General features: G+C 39.4%; 1 protein-coding gene across 1 annotated transcript in view; it reads right to left on the reverse strand.

The window, feature by feature from the left end:
* Positions 1-384: 384 nt before the first annotated feature.
* The window catches only part of BTC (betacellulin), a 50,316-nt gene continuing 26,419 nt past the window's right edge, over positions 385-24,281 (reverse strand). Inside the window, exons 2-6 of the mRNA XM_047719535.1 lie at positions 18,712-18,810; positions 10,582-10,699; positions 5,154-5,300; positions 4,011-4,121; positions 385-2,302 (exon numbers count right to left, since the gene is read on the reverse strand). Of these exons, the coding sequence (XP_047575491.1) occupies positions 4,013-4,121; positions 5,154-5,300; positions 10,582-10,699; positions 18,712-18,810 (473 nt within the window). The 3' untranslated portion in view covers positions 385-2,302; positions 4,011-4,012. The remainder of the gene's footprint in view (positions 2,303-4,010; positions 4,122-5,153; positions 5,301-10,581; positions 10,700-18,711; positions 18,811-24,281) is intronic.

Here is a 24,281-nt window from a genome sequence, read left to right on the forward strand (position 1 = left end):
TAGACCAACCAAATGCAGCTATAGGTGGGGGTTCAAAAATATGGCCATACTCTTGGACAATCTTTTTTTTTTAATTTTTTATTAACATAAAATGTATTATTTGCTGCAGGGGTTTGCTGTGAGTTGTCAGGCTTACACACTTCACAGCACTCACAATAGCACATACCCTCCCCAGCTGGACAGACAATCTTACAGGTGTCCACCACACTTCCAAATTCATTAGTTTCTAAGAAAAACCTATAACCAAAATAAATTATTTCAAATGCATGAATTGTAATCTCTATAAAATATAAAAATTTTTAAAACAATAATCTGCAAATTTCTTTCTCTTAATAATTCATGGTACTGATAAAAAAAAACTTCCAAATAAATATGCTCACTTTGTTTTAAAAATAAATTCACTTTATTATATGATAATGTTGACAGTTTACATAAACAACATCATTTAGACTATACAAAACAATTATAAAATACATTTTTAAAAGATATGAAAATCTTTGAAGTTCTTTCTTCATATCAGACCTACCAAATTTTAAGAGACGCCATTTACATTTTAGGATCAAAACAAAATTCCCAAGCCTGACTTGGTTTGAGAGTTTCCACTGGTCAACCAACATCCGTTCAGGGAAGAAGAACCATTTTCAGCATTCTGTTTTGTTTTTAAATGCTGTAACAACCGTTTGTTTCAAGCACTTTGGTAGCAAAGTACACCGAGAAAAAGCAAGGGCATAGATTAGCCCAGAAGACTTTTGAAAACAAAGCATGTGCAGCAGGAATCCAACGGATATAGTCCTGTTTCAAGGATGGTTATTAAGTCAGAAGGAAAAACAGATTCAGAAGATAACTAGTTGTTTGGCTTAGCTCTTCATATATTTGAGCTATTTCTGTGAAGACAACCTCATTCTCACTCAAAACACGATATGTGCTAGAAAGTGACATCCAACTTCATCTTCAGTCTGAATTCTCCTCTTCATTTTGTGTATGAAGTCTATACTGCAGAGTAAAATCTGCTAGGATTCTGGAATAAAACCTGCTTAGCTAGCTTCATAACAGCAGAAGTACAGCAAGTGGGGGACACCTTCCATCAGTTTTCATAAATCACCCACCCAGTCAGTGTAGATATTTTCATATTCTGTGGAATACTGGCTAAATATAGATTTAGCTTTTTCAGTTTTAAGAGTCTTTATTAAATATACTATGGAGTTGAAGGAACATTTGGCAAGACGGTCCCAAGTAACAGATGCTCACGGTCATGATTTCATTGCATCAACAGCCACTTGAGAGCAATCACAGGTACTGATTTTTGGAAGAACAAAAATGAGGCTATGGTCACAGACAGTGTGTACCTGGGCTCTGCTGTGGTGTCACTGACCATTGCCCAGGAATAAACAGCCTCTTCTTCCAGTGCTATAATTTATCCCTTAGTTAGCGTGAACACTTACCTGGGCTTAAAGATGCTCAAGCATTTACTTTCCATTTTTATTAATTACCCTAGCTATGGGGGCAAATCTGTTTGCTTTACTAATGCAAGAATTTATTCATGCCGCAGAAAATTTATAAAGGAGCAAAGGAATATAAAAGAAGTCAGTGCTGCAGAAAACATGATGGTAATATTAACATATACAGCCAGGACTCTCCAACCTGAGTTTCTCCAGGAAAATATCCCTAGCATCTCAGAGTCATGGCAAAACATAATGTAGTATGAAGTCTTGGGTTATATTAGTGAGTTGGGTTGTACCCACTCTGATCAACAAAAATCATAGTTAAGAACCCAAACTGAAGTTGGGTATATCTTGGTTCCAATTTCAGCTCCACCAATTCCTACCTCTGTAAATCCGGGTTGTGATATTTAACTTCTTTGTGTCTGTTCCCATATATGGGAAATGAGGTTCATAGGAGATATTCATAGGTTCTTAAAAGGATTAAAGGAAATGATATACTTTAAACTCTTGGTCCACAGTATGTGCTGGATAAATGGCAGCTTTATTTTTAATGCAGTTCCTAAAATCTAAACTCCTTCTCACTCTCTTTTTTTGTTTGACTGGTAATACTGGTAACAAAACTTTAAGTGGACGTTTATTAAAATTTCTTAACTGAGTGCTTTTTCCCAATTACTGAACAATAATAAAATTACTTATTATTATAAAAATAGTAAAAAACACAGACTAACATTACAGACAAAAAGTAAATACATCATTTAAAATTCATTTCTCCTGGCTCTTTTCCTGAGACACATTCTGTCCATTTCCTAATGAGCAAGGCATCTTGAAGCTTGCCACCGGCCTGGAGGTAACTTCATAGCCTGCAGGAATGAGGGAAAAGACAGCAAGCTGGTTAAGAGAAATGTACTATGGAAATTAAAAAAGAAAAATCTAGAGCCAGCATTTTTGTCTTCAGTTCATTAACAATTACTGTCATCCTGTAATAAGCTAGGAGAACATTATGATTTCTCGACAAGCAGTTGCTGTAACCCATGCATCTGCTGGGTGTTTCTGGAAAAAGAGATTCTTTCTACTGCTACCTGAGCTATGGAGAGTCACTGCTCTCTCTTGCTGGAGGTGACCAAGGAAGCACGTGGCTCACTGCTACCACTATGACTTAAGAGGAACTAGCCAAGGATGAAGCCAACTCTTTGATATGTGAGAATAAAAAGAGAAATAATGTTTCCTGGTGTGAGAGCCTCTTGTTCACCCACGTGTGCAGACTATCTTCCCTCTGGACTGCCAGTTCATGTGAGCCAAAACATGTCCTTCATTTTATTTTTTTTTTTTTTTATTTTTTCAGCATAACAATATTCATTATTTTTGCACCACACCCAGTGCTCCATGCAATCCGTGCCCTCTACAATACCCACCACCTGGTGCCCCCAACCTCCCACCCCCCACCCCTTCAAAATTCTCAGATCGTTTTTCAGAGTCCATAGTCTCTCATGGTTCACCTCCCCTTCCAATTTCCCTCAACTCCCTTCTCCTCTCCATCTCCCCTTGTCCTCCATGCTATTTGTTATGCTCCACAAATAAGTGAAACCATATGATAATTATGTCCTTCATTTTAAATCAGTCAGATTGAATTTGCCTCTATCACAGCCAAACTATCCCAGGTCACCAATGGTATTAGCCCTCCTCCTTTTGTACCCTAGGAACCTTTCTCTGCCCACCTCCCTCCCCAACTCTGCACTCCAAGGGGAGGGGCCTGACACATCACAAGGGCTTCCTTGCCTCCTGGGTGCTGCTTGGGTTTGGCTAATGGGAAGCACTTTAGGGAGACCTAAAGGCAGGAGATGAGAAAGTTGGGGGTGTTTTTTTCTGCCTTTCCTCCTCTTCCTTGTTTTGGTTCCAGCAGTGGCTATTTCCATCCTCAGATATAGCTCCTACAGAGTATAGGCCCTCTGGTGGCCAGCCTCTGAGTGCCAAGTAACCTTCCCCAGCCCTTCCAGGCATGGGAGGGAGCAGCCTCCTGCCAGTGTTAAAATTCCAGGAGCCTTGAATTTCCTGTGGTTTTCCCAACCCTGCCCTCCCAGTCCCTCATCAAAATCTCCTTCTTGGATCCAGGTGGGATCCTAATTGATGTAACATTTAAAGAGCTTAGAACAGTGTCCGGCATAGCATAAATGCTCAGTAAATGTGGTTATTATTAAAACATGGTTATTAGTTTTTAATGTGAGATTATTAAACTAAAATACCTCTTCCTCGCACCCAAAAATGAGGAAGAAAAAGTGTAAACTAACTGCTACAACCATGCAGAATTAGAAAAGAGGATGATCTCAGAACACCAGAAAAAGTGTAGGAAAGTCCTCATTCCACATGTCTCTCAATGCGGTAACATGCAAAAGAGAGAAATGAGAAAGTCTTTTATTCGGCTTCAGATTCTATGAAAAAAATCAATTTACTTTTAGCTGTTTCTAAGCACAATCAAATTCCAATCATTGATTTATTAGACAAATTAAGCCCCATTTCACCAGGTAACAGTTACCTGAAAAGCATCCCATCTACCAAATTCATCACACTTACCATTAAGCAATACTAGTCTCTTGAATATCTTCATTTATTGGAGTTATATCTTTACCCAGAGTTTCCATTTCTTCTTCCTTCTTCCTTCTTTTACGACGCTTCTGAAGAGGACTTGGAAAACAAAGTGTCAGACATTAGCACAAGCCTGTTAATTCATGGGAACATATAATCAACCATCAAGGTTCCTTTTTTTCTTAAATATGTTAGGTTCTCTCTCAACCTATCTCTCTCCAGGCCCAAATGATAGCCACAGATGGCCAACATCTGAATAGAGTAGAGTTACCTAAATACAAATACTATGGTACCTAGTTGTTGATGAAGCTTGGTTAGCACAAGCAAAATTTCCAGGACCAGTTATTTTACTAATAAGCACTATTTAGTGCATGAGTAAGAAATAGTACAAATTGGAAAGAGACATAAGAAAACCAAGAGAGTGAGAGTGGCCTCTGGATATGTTAATTACACTTACCGATACATTAAAAAAAAAGTGTTAGATACTCTGGACTGCAGTCCAGTTTCTTAAAGCATAATTCCAAATCGATGTGCTAAAATAGGCCATTTCTCAGCTCTGCCCCAAAACTGGTGTTATAAAAACTCCTTTTTGCCATTAGGCAAATAAAAGAAATTTTTAAATAACTTTCCATTTTATAGCTAAAATGAGTCATACAGATTATCTGGTTTAATCATCCTGTTTTACAGAAAATAAAATGCCAGATTAAATATGTTAAGAAGGGGTTCCTGGGTAGCTCAGTCTGTTGAATGTCTGCCTTACATTCACAATGGAGTATTGTTAACTACAGTTGCTATACCATACTGACATCCCAGGGACTTACTTATCTTACAACCAGAAGTGTATACCTTTGATCACCTTCACACTTTTGGTCCACTTTTTTTTTTTTTTCAATCAAGAGATTTAAACACACTTTATTTTTAATTATAATACTCATGCTCAGTAAAATGACAAAAACTATGCATTGTGTGTTTTATCATAAGTAGATACTTCAACAAAAATTATGGTAAACCTCAAAATGTGATTTATTTAAATCATAGCAAAATGGAAAGAAGAAGGAGGAAGGAAAGAAGAAGACACAGCAACATACAATTTCTCAGATTTACTTAAAAGTAAAGTTAAAAAATACTTACTGACAGCATGCGCAGACACCGACCACCAAAATGATAAAAATGACCATAACTGCTATCAAACAAATCACCAAAATCTGCCCTCTATCTCCTCTGAGGTAAAACAAGTCAACTCTCTCACATCTTGCCCCAGTGTAGCCTTCATCACAGCTGGAAAAACAAAACAACAAGGTAAATAGTGCAAGACTTTGAAGAATCTCTACCATTTCTTGTTTGAAGAAACTAACACTGTTGTCATTAACTGGAATTAATAAAGGGTGCAGTTCCTTTAATTTTTTTTTTTTTAAATTAAGCTGTATCTCGCTGTGTTCACAAGTAATTTCACTTTCTTTGCTTGGTTGAAAACCTGTCAGCACTTGAACATTAACAATATGGCTAATATAAATAAACAGAGATGACAGCAATTACTAAAACTTAGTTTAAAGTTTTAGATTCCGAGCTTGAAAGAGAGGGGATGGTAAAATTCCCTTCGCAGCCTTCCCAAGCACTTAAATAATACTATGACAAGGAATTCAAAATCCCCAGGACTTCCCATCCCATTGTAGGGCCCTCAAAATGCCCCAATCCTCTTGCAAATTATTTAAAAATTACACTATTTAATATGATCCAACATGGTAATGGGTGTGAAAGTTCATAGACCAATGCCTAACACGTAGAAGGCTAGATAAATGTGATTCAACAGGATTCCTCTCTCTCTCTCTCTAACTTCCACCCACCAGTTCTGATTCTGCTACTCAACGTGGCCACAGATGAGTTGAGGCTCCTTTATTCATCACCTCTCCAACCACATCCTTCCAAAACACAGTGAGTCTTATCCTTTCTGGCTCCTTTATCTGATGCTCGAGGGACGCCATGTCCTCCACTGTCCTGTAAGTGGCCCCTTTCTCTGTGGTTGTCATAAAGTGCAGTGACCAGACAGCAACAAATCTCCTAGGGGGATGTTCACTTTCCTCAGTCTGTCAACTCTTTATCAACATAGACTTAGGATATACCCCTATAGAGCAGGTTCCCTTTGACCAACCCAAGACTTGTCTGAGCAACGCTCAAGAAGATAAAGGCTCGGTGACTTAGGGACTATCCAAAGTATTCTCTGAATCACGTTAGATGCTTCAAATGTGCATAAGAAGTTTGTTGGAGGACACTTCCAAACTGAAAATATATGTTGTGAAATTTAGTCCCTTAGCATTAATAATGCAAATTCAACCCTTCAGACTCATTTAAAACAAAAGAGATGGTGGTGGCATATATAATCATATAAATCTCAAAAAGATGAAATTCTGCTTCTTAAACAGATTTCTCTGTAACCTTGGTTGGTTTTCTTGGCTTTGTTTATTTTGTTCTGTTTTTATCTTTAAACAAAGGATCTATTTGCCAGGCCATTCTATAGGTTATGTTTGACAGGAGCAAGGTAGTTAATTCCCACAAAGCCTATATTGCACAAGTAAGGAGATCCTTTAATGCCAACATTATAACTGATATAATGCTTGAAACAACTACAACAAAAACTAGCTCAGCCACAGCCATCAATTGACAGGTAAGGCTCAAGGCAAGCAAAAGAGAAAAGATATCTAATGGCATCTATTGCAAAAGGACCCCAAGGATGTATGAGGGAAAATTGCTTCCTGCAAGATAGCCAGGCATCTTTGTCACAAGGTCAAAATCACAGGAAGAGACCTTAGAAAGATCTTGAAATATCAAAAGTCTCTTACACATAGGAAAGGAACTGGAGGGGGAAGTCGCATTTAATTGCATGAGTGAGAGGGATATTTTTTAAAGAGTTTTTTTTTAAGGTCATAATTAAGATCTTACAAATATAGTCTCTTCCAATTAGCTTGTTTCTCTAACAAATTTACTGAATATGGCATTTTTAAACAATAACTTGCCCATAAAATACACAGCAATTACTTGCTGCTCTTTCAGAATGTTTTTCTAATGATAAGTTCTGGGTTCAGTGGCTTAACCAAGCTTTAATTGAATTTCTCAGTAAGCAGTACTTCCTGCAAGCTACAACCTGATAAGGTCATGCAAGAAGGTCAAACATGTCCATAGCCAAGTTATATAGTGGCTCTTATGCTAGTTCCCTTCTCAGCAAACCAGTAACATATTAGCTAATGGTCATTTTAGTGGAAGAGAAAGAGATCAAGAGGGCCAGATCCTAGTAGACGTTTATTAAATGCTGAATAACTGAATACATGAGTTTTTATTTAATAAGCATCTTACATAATGTAAAATAATTTTTAAAGATGCCCATGGCCCTTCAGGATTCTGGCAAACCAGATTTAGGATCACTGTTCTGAAATAATCAGCAGACACTATTGTAAGAGACTTGTAACTATTATATCAGTTGATCCTTATAACATCTTTTGAGATAGCTGCCATTTATTAATAACAGAGATATAGAGAAATTACGTGAGTGGGGCTGGGATTCAAACTCAAGAAGTTTGACTCTCGAGGTTCTGCCCCAAGCACATGCAACCCTGCTTAAATGAACTGTGCTGCATAAATAAATAAAAAGTATGTGTCTGGAAACAAATCATCCCCATTCTAAGAAAATACTGAGAAGACTCAAGGGATTTGAGTTATTGGAAACATACCATTTTTTTAAAATGTAAAAACAGGAGTCCACGATTCCTGTAATTCCAAGCACAAGGGGGTACCTCTGGTTTTTCAGGATAGCAGAGTCCCCCATGGCAAGAGGGTTTTGTCTAAATCTATGCTATGCCAAGTCACTCAAAAGGTCAAGTCACGTCAAATATGTCCCACTCATCTCAGTGGTACAATTTATGGAACGTCTACTCTGTGCTGGGTACTATAATAAGGATTTTTTTTTTTAACAGATTGCTTTATTTTCAACACTTGAGAAGGGAATATTACTACCTCCTTTTTTTTTAAAGATTTTTATTTATTTATTTGACAGAGAGAGATCACAAGTAGACGGAGAGGAAGGCAGAGAGAGAGAGAGGGAAGCAGGCTTCCCGCTGAGCAGAGACCCGATGTGGGACTTGATCCCAGGACCCCGAGATCATGACCCGAGCCGAAGGCAGCGGCTCAACCCACTGAGCCACCCAGGCGCCCCTACTACCTCCTTTTGTAGTAGATAAACTGAGACCCAGGAAAGGTAACAGAACCACTATTAACAGTGCTTATAATTGGTGCAGACAAAATCTTAATTTAGGTCTACCTGACTCCAAAAATCCGTGTTCTGACTCCTATGTTCTTCAGCTTCCCATTGATTCTATAGCTTTTACCACTAAGAAGCTGTTCTTGGACCAGAGGAAGTTGTTCTTAGTTTTGACAGCATAACTTTAGATGGACCATGCTAAAGGAACTTATTTATTTATTCACTGGTCATTTCCTGAACACCTATTAAATTCTGGCCCTGCGCTTGGCCCTGGAACACAAAAAATGAATAAGCCACAAGACCCACCTTTAGGTGCTCACAGACTCAGAAGAGACCCTCAAGGAAACCAACAGCCATGCTCCAGAGGAAAAGAGTTTTCATAGGAGGGTGATTGGATCTCAGAGAAAGGACAACTAACACACCTGAGTATGTGTCTGAGAAAGGAAAGTCAATGCCAAAGCTGGGGTCCAGGAGGAGCTGATGTCCGAGTTATACCTAAAACATCAGTAATGATAAGCTCTCCAGACTGTGGGAGCTTGTGTGAAAAAGCATGAAAAGGAATGTAGGATTTCAGAGGAACATCTGGGCATACAGTGAGAGATATGGCTAGGAAGGTAAGCCAGGATCAGAGGAGCTTGCAGAGGCCATGGAAATGAGTTTTAACCTCACACTGAAGGATATGAGCTGCGTTTTGATCTTGGGCAGGTAGATTACACATTGTGGTTTTCATTTTAGAACGTAGGAATATTAAAGAACAATAAGTCTGCAGACCTAGGGATAAGTTGGAAAAATGTACTGGGTTAAAGAGCATTAATATATTTTTTAAATTTTTTATTTATTTTCAGCGTAACAGTATTCATTGTTTTTTGCACCACACCCAGTGCTCCATGCAGTCCGTGCCCTCTCCAATACCCACCACCTGGTTCCCCCAACCTCCCACCCCCCTCCCCTTCAAAACCTTCAGATTGTTTTTCAGAGTCCATAGTCTCTCATGGTTCACCTCCCCTTCCAATTTCCCTCAACTCCCTTCTCCTCTCCATCTCCCCTTGTCCTCCATGCTATTTGTTCATTAATATTTTTAAAACTTGGAACACCTGTGTGGCTCGGTCATTTAAGTGTCCAACTCTTGATTACCGCTTAGGTCGCGATCTCAGGATTTTGAGATCAAGCCCCAGGTAGGGTTCTGCACTGGGTGTGGAGCCTGCTTAAGATTCTCAACTCTACCCTCCCCCCCACCAAGAGCCATGCTTGTGTGAGCATGCATACCCTCTCTCTCTAAAAGAAATAAAATAAAAAATAAAAATAAGTATTTTTTAAAACTCAATATAGTCTCTTAAGCCAGTGAGCAATTAGAGGAAAATTAGAAAGAAATTAGAAAGAAATTAGAAAGCAATTAGAAAGAAAGCAGCTCTCTTCTTTCCCAACACACACACAAACACACACATTTTTTTTAATTTCCTTACATTAGCAGTTCTTATCCCCCTGTCAGTATCAACCAGTGTATTTATTTTTTAATTAAATTTAATTTTAATTAAATTTTGTTGGAGTCCATGACCTTTAAATGTTTCACTAAATTAGGGTTTGGAATCTCTGTTCTGAGACACTTATGAAAAAAAAAACATATACTGTAGGAAATCCACATAAAAACATAAACATTCAATGAACTTACATCAATATTATACTTAAAAAATCACCTTGCTCATCCATCAGGAGAGGTCTCAAAAAACACTTAGAGGGACATCTCTTTACAATAAAATAATTTTTTTTTCAAAAAAGCTGTTTGTGCCTGAATAAAATTAAACTTGGCCTCAATCTCCTAAGAGGTGGAGAGAGCACTTTCCTTCCAGTCCCCTTCCTAAGGATCAGGCTTTGCAAATCTCTGCTTACAAACAGGCTCATTTCCTGGCACTGAATGGACACCTACAAAAGTAGCTTTTCAGCTGGCGGAAAATCCTTCATATTTACGTTAACTACGAACTATCTCAGACACGCCAGAAGAATTCGCATCCATCCCGACCACCTGGGAGAGTAATGGAGGCTAAAAGCACGTTCACACTGGGCAGAGGGTTCCGCTTGGACACGGACTGGGAGCCGATCCGGGCTCTGTTTCAGGAGGAAAGTGCCCGCCAGGTCCTCCCTGAGAAGCCGCCCAAAGGGGCCCAAAGCACGTGGCGGGGGTTGGGGTGACGGCCAGGACCGGGGAAAGGGGTCCCGACCGAGGGCTTGGGGGCTCAGCCTTCCCTGTCCCCGCACGCCCCGGGCCCGCACGGTGGCGCAGCCTCTGCCTGCCGGCAGGTGCGCTCCACTTACACGCACGACGGCGTCTGCTCGGCCACCACGAAGCGACATCGCCCTTTGATGCAGTAGTGCTTGTACTGCTTGGGGCACCGCGCGAAGTGGCCTCTCCGCTTCGACTGCGTGGTGGTAGCTGCCAAGTGAGAAAAAGCCGCGTCAGTCAACTCGCTTCCCAGGCACGTCTGCGTCGAGAATCCCATTCCCCTCTTTGCGGAGGTTTTTCTCTTGAATGGACTCCAACTTCTTGGTTCTCCTTCTCCCCACATTGGGATACAAGCCAGACTTTTGTGGTCCCCAAATAGCTCTAGAGATAGGGTCTTGGGGATCTTGGTGGGAATGTTGCATATTTTAATTAAGATTTATGTCCAGCCTACCTCTCAGAAACCTTGGCGTTGCTTAAAGGGTAAAGCATAGTTGCCATGAGAGAAGGCTACTCTTTCTGTGAAGGCTATCAGAGACATTTTTTTTTTCATTTAAAAAAAAAATGACCTTTTTTTTTTTTAATCTCCTCTCTCCTCCTCTCCTCTCCCCTCTTCACCCTTCCCTTTCCTTCCCTTCCCTTCCCTTTCCTTTCCTTTTTTTCCTTAAACATGCACATAGCACTTACCAAGCTGGTTATATATATAACCAGTATCCAGCTTGGTAAGTATAATATAATAATAATAATTTTATATATATATATATATATATATATATATATATATATATATATATATACACATATATATATGTATGTGTGTGTTAACAATGCATATAACAATATAAATTATATAATTATATATATATATGTTAACTTAATGCTTATAACAGCCTTGTGAGGTGTCATTCTAATCTCGCGTTAACAAATGAACAAAGAACAACACATGAAGGCTAAGTCACCTTCTAAGATAACACACAAGTTAAGTGGCAGAAGCGAGACCCAGATGCAGTGGGTCTTGCCCCAGAGTCCATGACCGCCCGACTGGCGCTCAGCCAAGCCAGCTGTTCAGCAGGTAGCTGTCATGTGCTCTCAGCCTGATGCACCCAGAAGTCACGCTTGTCTAAATGAGAGATTCTCCCTCATTTAACCCCTGAATGATTTCTCTTGCTCTGAAGAAAGAGGAAAACACTAGAAGCTTCATTTGCAGGATTTGATCCTGCTCCAAATTCCTTGTCTTACCTTTTAGAGTTTTCCTTGCCTAATTTTTTAAACAGGGACAGTAATATGTAATAGTTTCTCCCTTGCTTACATGTAGAAGGTTTTAATAGATAAGGATTGACGAGAGAAATAGTACAGAGATAGTGACTTGTGGCCCATGAGCTGATCCACACCAGACATGTGCCCACACCCAGAGACTACAGCCAACAAGCCAGCTCTGACCCAGGGTTGGACTGGTCATGGTGTGACCAGCAGCATACAGGACTCAGACACCTGTGGAGCCAGAAAGACCACGATGTTCACTTCAGAAGGTCATTTCACACAAGGTTTGGTATGGCACCTGGCATCCCGATGACATTCATAGTAACGACTCCTAAAACTTCTTAATTAATATGATAAAATGAGTACATAAAATTGCCCAGGGCCACCAGGAAGAGGAATTGCCAAGAACTTAGAATGATCTATAACCAGCAAATTCCTGTGATGCCAGGTCACAAAGTTTCAGGGGGTGGCAGAATGTTCCTGAGGAACTGGCTGACCTGGTTTTGGTTGGTGACTTGGTTACCAGCTATGCTGACAGCTTGTGCATGCCAGACATTTGCTCCCACGCATGCCAGTCAATGGGACTCTTACTGAAATTTCTTCCAGAAATAACTGCAAAGTGTCTCAAAAACAAAGATCTGTATGTTTTGGCAAATAAACATATCAGTCAACTTCCATTCGTACTTTCTATTTCCAGAGCCCTGTAGTAAGACCTGGAAAACATCAAAAGAGTAAAGCCTATCTCGTCTCTGGGTAAGCTTATGAAGCTGTCTGAGCCTCAGTTTCCCCACCTGGACACTGAAGATGATAACATCTACCGTGGAGGACTGTTGTGGATCTCGAAAAAGAACTCATGCAGAACTTCCTAGTAGAGGACCCCAGACGATCAAGTCCTCTGTAACTGAGTTGATTCTAGAATCTTGAAAATCTTGGCAATTCTAAGAGAACTTGTATCATTACAAAGAGTGTTTATCTAATAAAAGAAAAAATTCTGGAAAATATGGATTGCTTTTTTAGGAGGAGGTAAGCAAGCTGTGCACTTGTGGAGAATGTTGGAAACAAAAGCTCAGAGTCAGGAATACGTAAGCCTGATAAGGCATCAGGGAGGAGGCAGATTTAATGGAGATGTAGGGGACCTGGTGGGGAACAGCTGAGGACAGCTGTGAATGGAAGTTAGAGACCTCAAACGTCAGTAGGCTGAGGTGTTTACACTTTAAATACAAGACAGGGGAGAGCTGAAGAAAGTTCTTATGGATTAAATTAAATGGTATATGTAAGATCTACGCTTTTTGAGTTTAGCATTGTATCAGTGTATTAGTAGGAAGCTGAAGATTGGATTAGAGTAGGAACAGGCTGGGAGCAAGGAGAAAACCACTGCCTGAGCCATGCAAACATGTGACGTGGGCCTGCAGCAGGGGCATGGGGGTCTAGGAGATGAATTTAAGAAGCAGTAAGACTTAGTGATAGATCTGCTGTGGTCCAGAAACGTCCTTCCTTCTTTGCAACGCAAACCTGACATTAAGCTTAAGCTATGTGGCTCTGTATCCTGAGCTTTACTTCTTACTCTAGTTGTTATGCTCCTTTAAATGCAGCCAGCCTTTTAATAAACCCCATACACAGCAAGATACCAAAAAGTGCCTTGACCAGCAGCTGCTGGGTGCAGTGACCTGACTGGCCTCAGCCCATCCAAGCAGCACAGACCCAGGCCAGGGAAATGGTTGCCAGGCCCTGTCTGAATTATTCACAGAGCTCTCTCCTTTGCCAAATAAACACGATCTTAAATATCCCAGCATTATTCGGATTTAAAAACCCTTCCATGCCACCAAGCAGAAAATGTCCAGTAATTTCTCTATGGAACTTTAAAAACTGGAGAAAACTACATCGCACATACGGCATGGCCCTCCCCCCACCTCCCCAAACAGATGGGATCATCGTTTCTCTCTGATGGAAATGAGAAGTCTTATCAGCATACCCCTTTCAAAGGGCCCCCTCAATTCCAGGTGCCTTCATCTGTTACTCATCAAGGTCACATTATCTGAAAATTGAACAACTGTGAAATCTAACATTTTCTGCCAAGCGTGAGACCTGATGACATTGAGCAAGGGATGGCAAGGCCTACCCTTCCATTGCAGAGATGTTTATCAAGAAGTTAATCCTATGACAAAAGAATGATTCCTCCCATGTATTGTGTTTCTTTGTTGAGAAGCAAATGACCTGGTCTTGAAAACCTAATGTGAAAACTCCCCTCATACTGGAGGTGGTAGAAACCAATTGATCTTTCTTCCCTCCCACCTTATTCTTTTCCAACCCACGTTTCCAAAACCAAAACATTCTATGGGAGTAAGTCGGTCCCACATACTGAAAAATGTCAGCACAAACTCTCAAGCGGCGGGGCGCCGCAGGTAACATACCTCGGTCTCTTCTTGGGATGCCAAATTCCAAAGACTCTAAAGCCAATTAGGTAAGAAACTCTGAGGGTTCCTGCAGGTAGGTGTATGACAATACCTAATTCTACGTAAGAACATCTTTTTTTCCATCATATGGGCAGATAGACAAGAAGTGGTTGCCTTCCTTGGGTCATATGAACACTTAGATGAGATGTGATAGATTCGTCTTGGGTCAAACTTCAGTGGAGGAATAGCGCACACAATCAAATGACGTAGTTTAGGGATGGAATCTTTCTCATTTTGATGGATACTTTGATTAAACCACACAGTTCCCTGATCTTCCTTGGAGACGATTCTTATTCTCAAACCCAATCAGGCCTTGTGATGCTTTATGTTTGAAACTCCTCAGAATTGATACATTAGCTTTACTTTTCATAAAACGTTCACTTAGTTCTTCCAGGTGTGCTCATTATAAATCTATTTAATGATTTTATAAATTATATCAATATCATCAGCTTTTCTAAAATCAGCTTCAAGGGTAATATATTTTATGTAATTCTCATTACAGTGTGATAACCGCATAGTATCTCTAATCCCCTAGGTAAATATGCAGTTAAATCTCTGTGCAAGAGCTTTAAAAGGAGGGCCTAAATTTTGAGATAAAATTCCCATCAGTGTTAACAATGAGAAAAAGGGGGTAAAAAAATACCTATAAATTTTTCTTCCCCCCACCCCAGTAGATATTCGACCTTAAAAAAGGAGCAGCTAGTGGACAGAAAAGTTTAAGTTCGCAGAGACATATCTTCCTAGTCTATGAAGTAGAGGCTAAGCTTTTAATCTTCTAGTCCTTGACTTCCTGGCAACTTCCCAATAGGGGTTTCCTCCCTTTACAACCTTCTTAAGCCGGGAGGTGAGGAAGAAAATTTTATATTTTCTAAGTCAATTTTCCTTCTTATCTTGACAACTATCTCCTGGAGACAGGGGAATATAAATCATTCTGCTCTTGAAGAAGTGCAAAATTTGAAAATCTCTCTTATCTGAGGACTCCTATTTGTGTTACATCCAATGCCGTTTTCCACAGAAATGCAAGAGTTGGTGACTCCAGGTAAAGAAAAAAAAGTCTCACAGATGTATTTGTTAACCTTCCAGATACTAGAATATGCTTAGAAGGGGGTTAATCAGAACAGATCGGCATGTCTTTTAACCAGGAGGGCTGGGCCAAGGATTTCTCAGCTTCCAGGGGAGGGCCTTCGCTTAGAGCTGCCCTTTCTCATTCTATCCCTTTAAAGGAAGAAAAAAAATAACTTAGTGTTGGTGTGTGAGTGTATTTGCACATTTAAAATTATTCAGCTAGGGGGCACATAAAGAAAACTGGACAGGAAGAAAACTTGCATTTCTTTTGTTTTTTTTGAGAGTGCGTGTTATGGGATTCTGGTGTATATAACGCCTCCTTTGCTTGGTCTCCTTTGCTGGTTCTCCCATATCCCCCAGAATCTAAATTTTACAATGCTTTGGGACTCAGTGCTTTCTCATCTCTTCTCTTTACACTCCCTTTCTGAGCATTTCCTGGCTTTGAATGCCTTTATGGTAACAATCTCAAATTTATGTTTCCATCCCAGATGTCTTCCTTCAGTGTCCAACAGCACAACGAATATCTCCACCTGGTTGTCTAACTGACATTTGAAATTGACACTACCCAAATGGAACACCTGATTTCCCCCCTCATATCTGGTCTTTCCTCATCTTAATAAATGAAACCTACTTTCTTTCTATGATTCAGGCCACATATCTTAGAGTCACTTCGATGTCTTTCTCTTTTACTCTACATCCAATTCGTCAGAAAATTCCATTGGTTGTACTTAAAATATATTCACTTTTCCTTCCATCTCTACTCCCTTGGTCTAAGCGTGACATTTATCTCTAGACCAGAAGTAGTCTCCATGGCAACAATTTCGAACTAGTCTCCCTGCTTCGGTCTGTCCCCGCTTAACTGTCTCATCTGCTCACAGATACTGAGTAATGTTATTAAAACTCAGAGCTGAAGGTTTTATAATCCCCAGCAAGGCTCTCCATGACATTACCCTTTACCTCTCTTTCCCCATTACCTCTACGACCTCATCCTTGACCATGTTGTTCCTTATTGCATCTAGGGTACCTAGAAAAGTGTCTGCTGCTTTGCTGGTACACAAAAGCTTTGGTAGGAATGAATACTTTCCTTCCTCAAGACAGAAAAGGACAAAATAAAAATGAAATGCTTAGAGATTGGGGCTATTTGTAAATAAAATTATAAAATCATTTAGAAACGAGAACAACTCCTAAAGATCATCTGATTCATTTCTTAATTTTCCAGGTTGCAAACAGATGTCTCAAAGCTTAAGTGACTTGCCCAAGGTCACACAGACAATAAAGACACTATGCTCCTGCTCCACATTAATTCCTTTTCAAGAACGGTTTTTCCCTTTCGGACTTTACTTTCAGGGATTATTTTCCAGAATTTTCTTTACATATTCAGCATTGTGATCTTCCCACATGATTCCAGCAGTTTAGCATGGTGATTAACAATTATACATTCTAGACCCGATCTCTCCAAATTTGTGGTAGGCTACCCCACTTGCTGTGTGACTTTAAACAAGCCAACAATCTTCTGCATGGCAAAGAAACAATTAATAGACCGAAAAGGCAACCTATAGCTGCTATGGGAAATACTACAGAGCTTTTCTGAGAGAAAAAAAAATACTGATAAACAGAACTACCATATGATCCAGCATTCCAACCTCTGGGTTTTTAACCAAAAATTTTGAAATTAGAATCTCAAAGAGATACTCATACTCCCATATTTATTGCAGCACTATACACAACAGTCAAGATGTGGAAACAACCTAAATATCCATCAAAATATGAATGAATGTGGTTTATGCAAACAGTGGAATATTATTCAGCCTTAAAAAAGCAGAAATTCTTGACATCTGCAACAACACAGATGGACTTTGGGAGCATTATGCTAAGGTAAGTAAGCCAGTTATAGAAAAACAAACACATGATTCTACTTATAAAAGGTATTTAAATAGCCAAATCCACAGAAGCTGAGAGCAGAATGGTGGTTTCCAGGGGCTGGGGGGTGGAGGGTGGAGGTGTGAGGGGAATGAGGAGTTGCTGTTTAATGGGTACAAAGTTTGGGTTATGCAAGATGAATAATTTCAAGAGATATACTGTACAACATCCTGCCTATAGTTAACAATCTTATACTGTACACTTCAAATTTTGTTAAAAATGTAGATCTCATATTTAAATATTCTTACTAAAATTTAAAAAAAAATAGGCAGCACATGTAAGATAATGATGAGGCAGGTTTTTTAATACTCTCAATCACTGGATGACAGAATAATCTCCCAAAAGAAATGTGAAAATGCCATCATTGAAGCTATTTAAAACTCAACTAAAGATAAAATTGGCCTTGTTCTTCTCTCTACATGAGTGACAAGACCCACACAAGCATGACCTAAGATGCCAATGGATTCCACAGCATGTGGGCACTTTCCAGACCACCTACTAGTATGAGGAAAGAAAGAGGAAGATTGGGCTGGAACTGATGACTCACAACAGGACAACTTGCTCAGTATGTTCCTGGCTCAGTTATGACTTCTCCAGGGTGCTAGGAAAGGAGCACTTAACACCAAGTCACTACCCTCCCAGCTCCAAAAAGTTTCCAGGCAATACAGGAGGCTCTCTCCAACCTACTTTTAGAATTGGCCTACGTTTTATTTTAAAACAGAAACAACCCCAGAAGACCAGACCATTCAGTCTATAAAAAGGACGGACTAAGGGTCATCAAACTACGGTCCAATGGCCAAATTTGGCCCACAGCCTATTTCTCTAAATAAAGTTTTATTAAAATAGACCTAAAGTTGTTCATTTGCAGTGTGTCCACGGCTGCTTTCACAATACAATGGCCAAGCTGAGTAGCTGTAAAAAGGCTGCATGGCCCACAAGACCTAAAATACTTATTATTTGATCTCTTACCAAGGCTCATTCTTTCTTTGGACTAATAGCTTTGAGAATACTGAATCAAGCATCTCTAAGGTAAAAAATGTGTAAAAGTCATTGCCTTTTCCCCTTCTTTTAAGTTGTGGAATAGGAAAAAAAATAATTAGAATAGAATATGCCAACTTTTTATGAATCTATTCCAAGATATTCCATGTAGAGTCTGGAGGACACACCTGCAACACCTAAAATAGTGTAATTATTAAAAATGGAAGCTCTGGAATCAGAAAGACCTGAGTGTGAATCCCAGATTTGCAATTTACCTGCTCTGTGACTTATGGCAAGTTACTTAATCTTTCTGGGCTTCACTTTGAAATAAGGTCAAAAATACTGTCTAGCTCAGAGGACCCCCATGAGGAATGAAGGCATTACTATACATACAGCACTTGGCAGAGAGCCTGAGACATTCGTATGTGCTCAAAAAACTACCTAGTTTTATGATTACATGAGTATTAAAAATTAAAATTAGGGAAATCAGCTTTCCAAGATTGAACATGAGGCTGATAAAATACAAATGCATCACTTGTTAAGCGTTACCTGCGCAGTTTTCCCCAGGATCTCGACAGAGAAGGCCATCCTTTTCAGGACTCCTGGTTGAATTCCCATCTGCCACAACACAGTGGAGGATCACTAGACCTTCAAGTTCAAAACAGAACCAAAACAAGCATGAAAACTTGAAAATTTCCTTAATGCAAAGTACTCTACCAAAGTCATGACCCATTTATGAAAATAACAAGCCTGTGACTTTAATTTCCAAGGGATTCTCCCACAGCAAGGGGCCCGGGGTGGGAGTGGGTACACAGACCAGCAAGTCTAATTTTTTTACCCTCACGGACAAGGACAGAATTTTCAAGCCAACATCACTTACATGTAACTATGCATCTCGAGTGAAGAAACTTGGCCTTAGTTTATGATGGAGACATCATAGAAGCAGAGGAATAAAAGAGTTCTCAGCTGCTGCACAGATATACGGAGAATGGAGGACATGTACCCTCTCCATTCCATACAGATTCGATGTTTCTCAGGTATTAACTATTGTTTGTACTTCCTTCTTGAGATATGTGAACTAGATATTCAATTTGTGGAAACTGTTTGAAAATTGCACCTTCCCTCAGCTGGGTACTCCTGTTGCTGAGAAGGACAGACCTCATGGAAAGGATGGTGGAGAGAGGAATACTGTATGGTGGTTAGAACAGTTTAAAATACAATGAGTAGTTCTTGTGTGGACCTGATTCAAGAAAATCAACTGTAAAAAGTCACTAATGAGCTAATCTGAGAAATTTGGCCCTGACTAGACATTGGATAATATTAAGGAATTACTACAGATAGTTTTAAGGGTGATAATCATATTGTGGTTCAGGATAAAAAACAAAGTCCATATGTCTTAAAGATATAAATTTAAATATTTATTAATGAAATTAATGTATCCAAGATTTACTTTAAAATAATCCAACAAGGGGCGATGGGTACAAGATGCTGAGAGACACTTACAGATGTGACAAGACTGGCCACATAATAAGAAGTTGGAGAGGGCAGGAGAAGGTAAGGAAGGGCAGATGGGGAGAGATGAGATGGCTTGGGAGTTAGCTAGACCTGAGTTCATGACCTGTTTTTGCCACTTTACAGTCATGTACCTTGTGCCAATTTCATAACCTCTCAATTTCCTCATTGGCAAAATGGAGATAATTATTATCTCCTCTTCAGAGCATTACTGTGAGGATTCAATCAGGTAAGTATACAAAACAACACGTTGTTGGCATGTAATCAATGCTCACTTAAATTACCCATTATTATGTACCTGGCAGGAATCGGATAACTTGCTCACTGGGTATATTGACATTTATCCTAGCCAATGGTTTCTAAACTATGCATGTTCTCTAATTCAGCTCAGTTCAACAAACATCCATGAGCATCCAGAAAAACACAGGTGGACAGGACAGACCCTACCCTCAAAGCGCTCCGAAGCTAGTAAGACAGGCAATCAGCTAAGCAATTAGCCGTAACACGAGGTGAGACTGTTGCACCAGAAGACAATAGTATCTGGCAAGTTCAAAGGCCAAAAGAGTTTTCAAAAAGAATTTTTCAATATGGAGACTCTTTGCTAGCTATCTAATTAGAAAAGGTTCAAAAAAAATTTTAAAAAGGTGGTAACTAACATTGGAAACAGTGAATAGAAATAGAAACTCAAATCCACTGATGTTGGGTAAATTAGCACTTCTTTACTGGAGGACGAATTAGTACTGTATGTGCTAAAAGCAGAAATATCAAAAAATGCAGTTATTTCATTTCTAGTAATTATTCAGAAGGAAATAATCCAAGATACATAAAAAGATATAACTGAAAAATTCTCTACATGACACGGGTTCTAAAAAATTGGAAATTCCCTAAGTATCTATAAAGATAGAGTTGACTAAATACATTGAACTATTTTCATGCAACAAAATGCTATTCGAGCATAATTCAAACAGTAATAGAACATTTTGATATATTCCTAAGAGAGAGAGACTATAGAATAATAATGTAGTGGGATTTGTGTGTTTGTCTGCATCAGTGTGTGATAATAGTATAAAATAGGCCCATATAGATAGATAATCAAAAAGTTGGATAAGTAAGTAGATAGAGAGTTATTCACATTGGTTAGGAGACTTTTATCTTAATTTTCCTTATTTGCACTTTCTAATTTTCTAGTAGCTTATTTTATTTGTTGCAACAATAAAAAAAGGGAATGTCTTCCCAATTGAAATTTACCCCAAAGATACAGAGGTAGTGAAAAGAAGGGCCATCTGTACCCCAATGTTCATAGCAGCAATGGCCACAGTTGCCAAACTGTGGAAAGAACCAAGATGCTTGGCTCTTGGTTCTTCAACAGAGGAATGAATAAAGAAGATATGGTCCATATACACTATGGAGTATGATGCCTCCATCAGAAAGGATGAATACCCAACTTTTGTATCAACATGGACGGGACTGGAAGAGATTATGCTGAGTGAAATAAGTCAAGCAGAGAGAGTCAATTATCATATGGTTTCACTTATTTGTGGAGCATAAGGAATAACACGGAGGACATGGGGAGACAGAGAGGAGAAGGGAGTTGGGGGAAATTGGAGAGGAAGATGAACCATGAGAGACTATGGACTCTGAAAAACAATCTGAGGGTTTTGGGGGGGTGGTGAGTCTGATGGTGGGTGTTATGGAGGGCACATATTGCATGGAGCATTGGGTGTGGTGCACAAACAATGAGTTCTGGAACACTGGAAAAAAATTTAAAGAATAAATAAAAATTTAAAAAAGAAAACAAATAACAGGGGCACCTGGGTGGTTCAGTGGGTTAAGCCTCTGCTTCAGCTTAGGTCATGATCTCAGGGTCCTGGGATCGAGCCCCACATTGGGATCTCTGTTCAGCAAGGAGCCTGCTTCCCCCTCTCTCTCTCTGCCTGCCTCTCTGCCTATTTGTGATCTCTGTCAAATAAATAAAAAAAATCTTTAAAAAATATATATCAGTATTTTGGTTAAAAAAAATACACACACACAATTTGGCCACCACATTTCTAGATTTTTCATATCTTTTATCCCAACACCTGCCACTCTCCTTTCACACTTATAATAAACCAGAAACATATAATCATTTTGGGCTTTCCAAGCATGCTGATTATATATTCACTCATCTTTGTAATCCTGGTAACTAACACAGAACACAAATGTTGAAAAAATGAACAAATCAGTCTATAAAAGAAAAAAGCAACTTTTAGATTTAAAAAATCTTAGTATCTATTTCTAGTGGAAAATCTTAATCAATTTCTTCATTATTATAAATAGGTTTAATTCATTTTTAAATTCCCATACATGAGCTTTCTCCATTGGCAGAATCAGGAGGACTTAATTCTGGAGTTACTCTGTTCTAACAGTGGGAATTTTACAAAACACTCTAAATCTTACAGAGATTCCATATCCACAAACTGGGGATGACAATATATCATTCAAGAGGATATTGTGAAAATAAAATTAGGTAACACGAAAAGGCATGTGGCTTGACACCTAGTATACAATTTTAAGTCCACTCACACTCCTTTCTATCACTTATCATTTAACCCATCATTCTCCACTTCCACCTAACAGAGGGAGTTCTGATTGCCCTGAACCCCTGCCCAGGGCCTTCAAGCACGCTGGCTGGCTGGTGCCTGTGCCCAGACTCTGTTCCACTATGAATCACTTCACATGCCGGCATTAGCTGGTGAAGGGATGCCCCTGGGGAGCGCCCTGGACGGGAACCCTAGGGAGGAGGCTCTCTCAGGCAAACCAAGGCACTGGGGTAGCATGCGCTATTCTCCCCACCCACAAACTTCAGGTTATAGTCACAACCTGGTGGCCGTGAACCAAATCCAGCCTGAAGAACCATTTTCTCGATCTGCATGGTTTTAAAAAATTGAATCATGACAGCTCATATTAAACCTGGATTTTTCTGCTTCCGCTGAAAGAGCAGAAATTCTGGCAACACGGTGTGAGACAGCTTCCTGACAACAACTGGGCGCAGCAGCTAAGCAGCAGGTGACCCCTTTAATGCCCCAGACCATCAGGTTTGCTGTGCTCATTTACTTGACCTGCCTGGACCCTGACAGGAATTTCAATTTGTGATCTGTATGGAGCAACTCGGGAATCACAGAAACGCTCACAAAACCATTTACTCAATACTGAAGGCTGCTTCAAAGAGGAAAGGCATTCCTGTTCCATCCATAATTCAATAAATATTATTGAGTACCGTGATACAAGACACCGAAGGCTCAAAGATAATAGATACTATCACTGACCTTAAGGAGCTCACATTCTGGTAAGGAGGGTAGACACACAGATCTTTAAGGTGTAGTATAGTAAAGACAACAGCAGAGGTGACTCAGGATGGAGAGTCAACTCTACTTAGCTGCAAAGACTTGAGAGAGAAGATGAGGATTGTGGGGAGTTTTTAATGAGGAAGAAATGATTTTTTAACACATCAGTTAGTGACTTCTAGAAAATAAAAATTGTGTAAGCAAGGTAACATAATCATTGATGTTATTTGTTTCTGCAGTAGACAATATTTATATGATGATAATAATAATGTAAATACTGATAATTGAAATTATTATATCAAAAATGATTTAAAAAAATCAGGGCCAGTAATTAGCCCACATACACCATGTGGGGAAACTGCGGTGATGAATCAGTATCTATGCTGTGCCAGTTCTTAAATGTTTAGACTATCACCCCTATAGCAATATATTGAAATTATGAGGGTAGAGGAACTCAGTAGGTAAAATCTAAACTTGACAAGTCAATAAATAGCATTACAAGCAAGGTATTTAGCAAGATGGAGGTAAATACATAAATACAGAAGAAACATTTAAAATACTCAGAAGTGGTTGCTTCTAAGAGGTGGAGAGGAGGGAAGCCACGGTGCCAAGATCTGCTACTTGTTGTTATAAACCTTTTAGCACTATTGGATTTTTTAAAATCTATGTCTATTTATTACTTTCTCAAAAATAAAATTAATTTTTAAGAAAATGGTAAATAAAGTTGTAATTAGCCAAGGCATTCTAAACAAAAGGGGCAGCTTGTAAAAGGACACAGTGGAAGTAATACAACTTGTCTAGCTTGTCTGGAGGGTGAGTACGGATTGTGATGGAGAGGAGGCTGGGGTAAAAATAAATATGACCATCTTAATTACTTTGGATTCTGTTAGGCACCCAGTTTGGGGTCATTGAAATGCTTTAAGTGAGAAACAACATAATCTTTTCATTTGGTTTGTTGTGTGTGTGTGTTTGTTTGAAAAGGTTACTTGAATACCAGTATAGGTGATTCAGACACATGTAAGCCAAGGTGGAGGCACTGGGTATGGGAAAGAAATGAACACGAGAGATATTCACAAAGTAAAATTTAAAAGAGTTGGTGGCTGGTGGGACAGAGTGGGAAGTGAGAAAAAAGAAGTCTAGAATGACCCCAGAGTTTGGAGCTTGAGTGGCTGAGTGGATTGTGGTTCCAATCACAGACATATGGGACACCAGAAGATAAATATTAGGGAGAAATATTAGTGGCATGAGAAGTATGCAAATGATCTCAGATTACTTTTCAAAGAT

Source organism: Lutra lutra, chromosome 2 (assembly GCF_902655055.1).
Source record: "Lutra lutra chromosome 2, mLutLut1.2, whole genome shotgun sequence".
Taxonomy (NCBI): domain Eukaryota; kingdom Metazoa; phylum Chordata; class Mammalia; order Carnivora; family Mustelidae; genus Lutra; species Lutra lutra.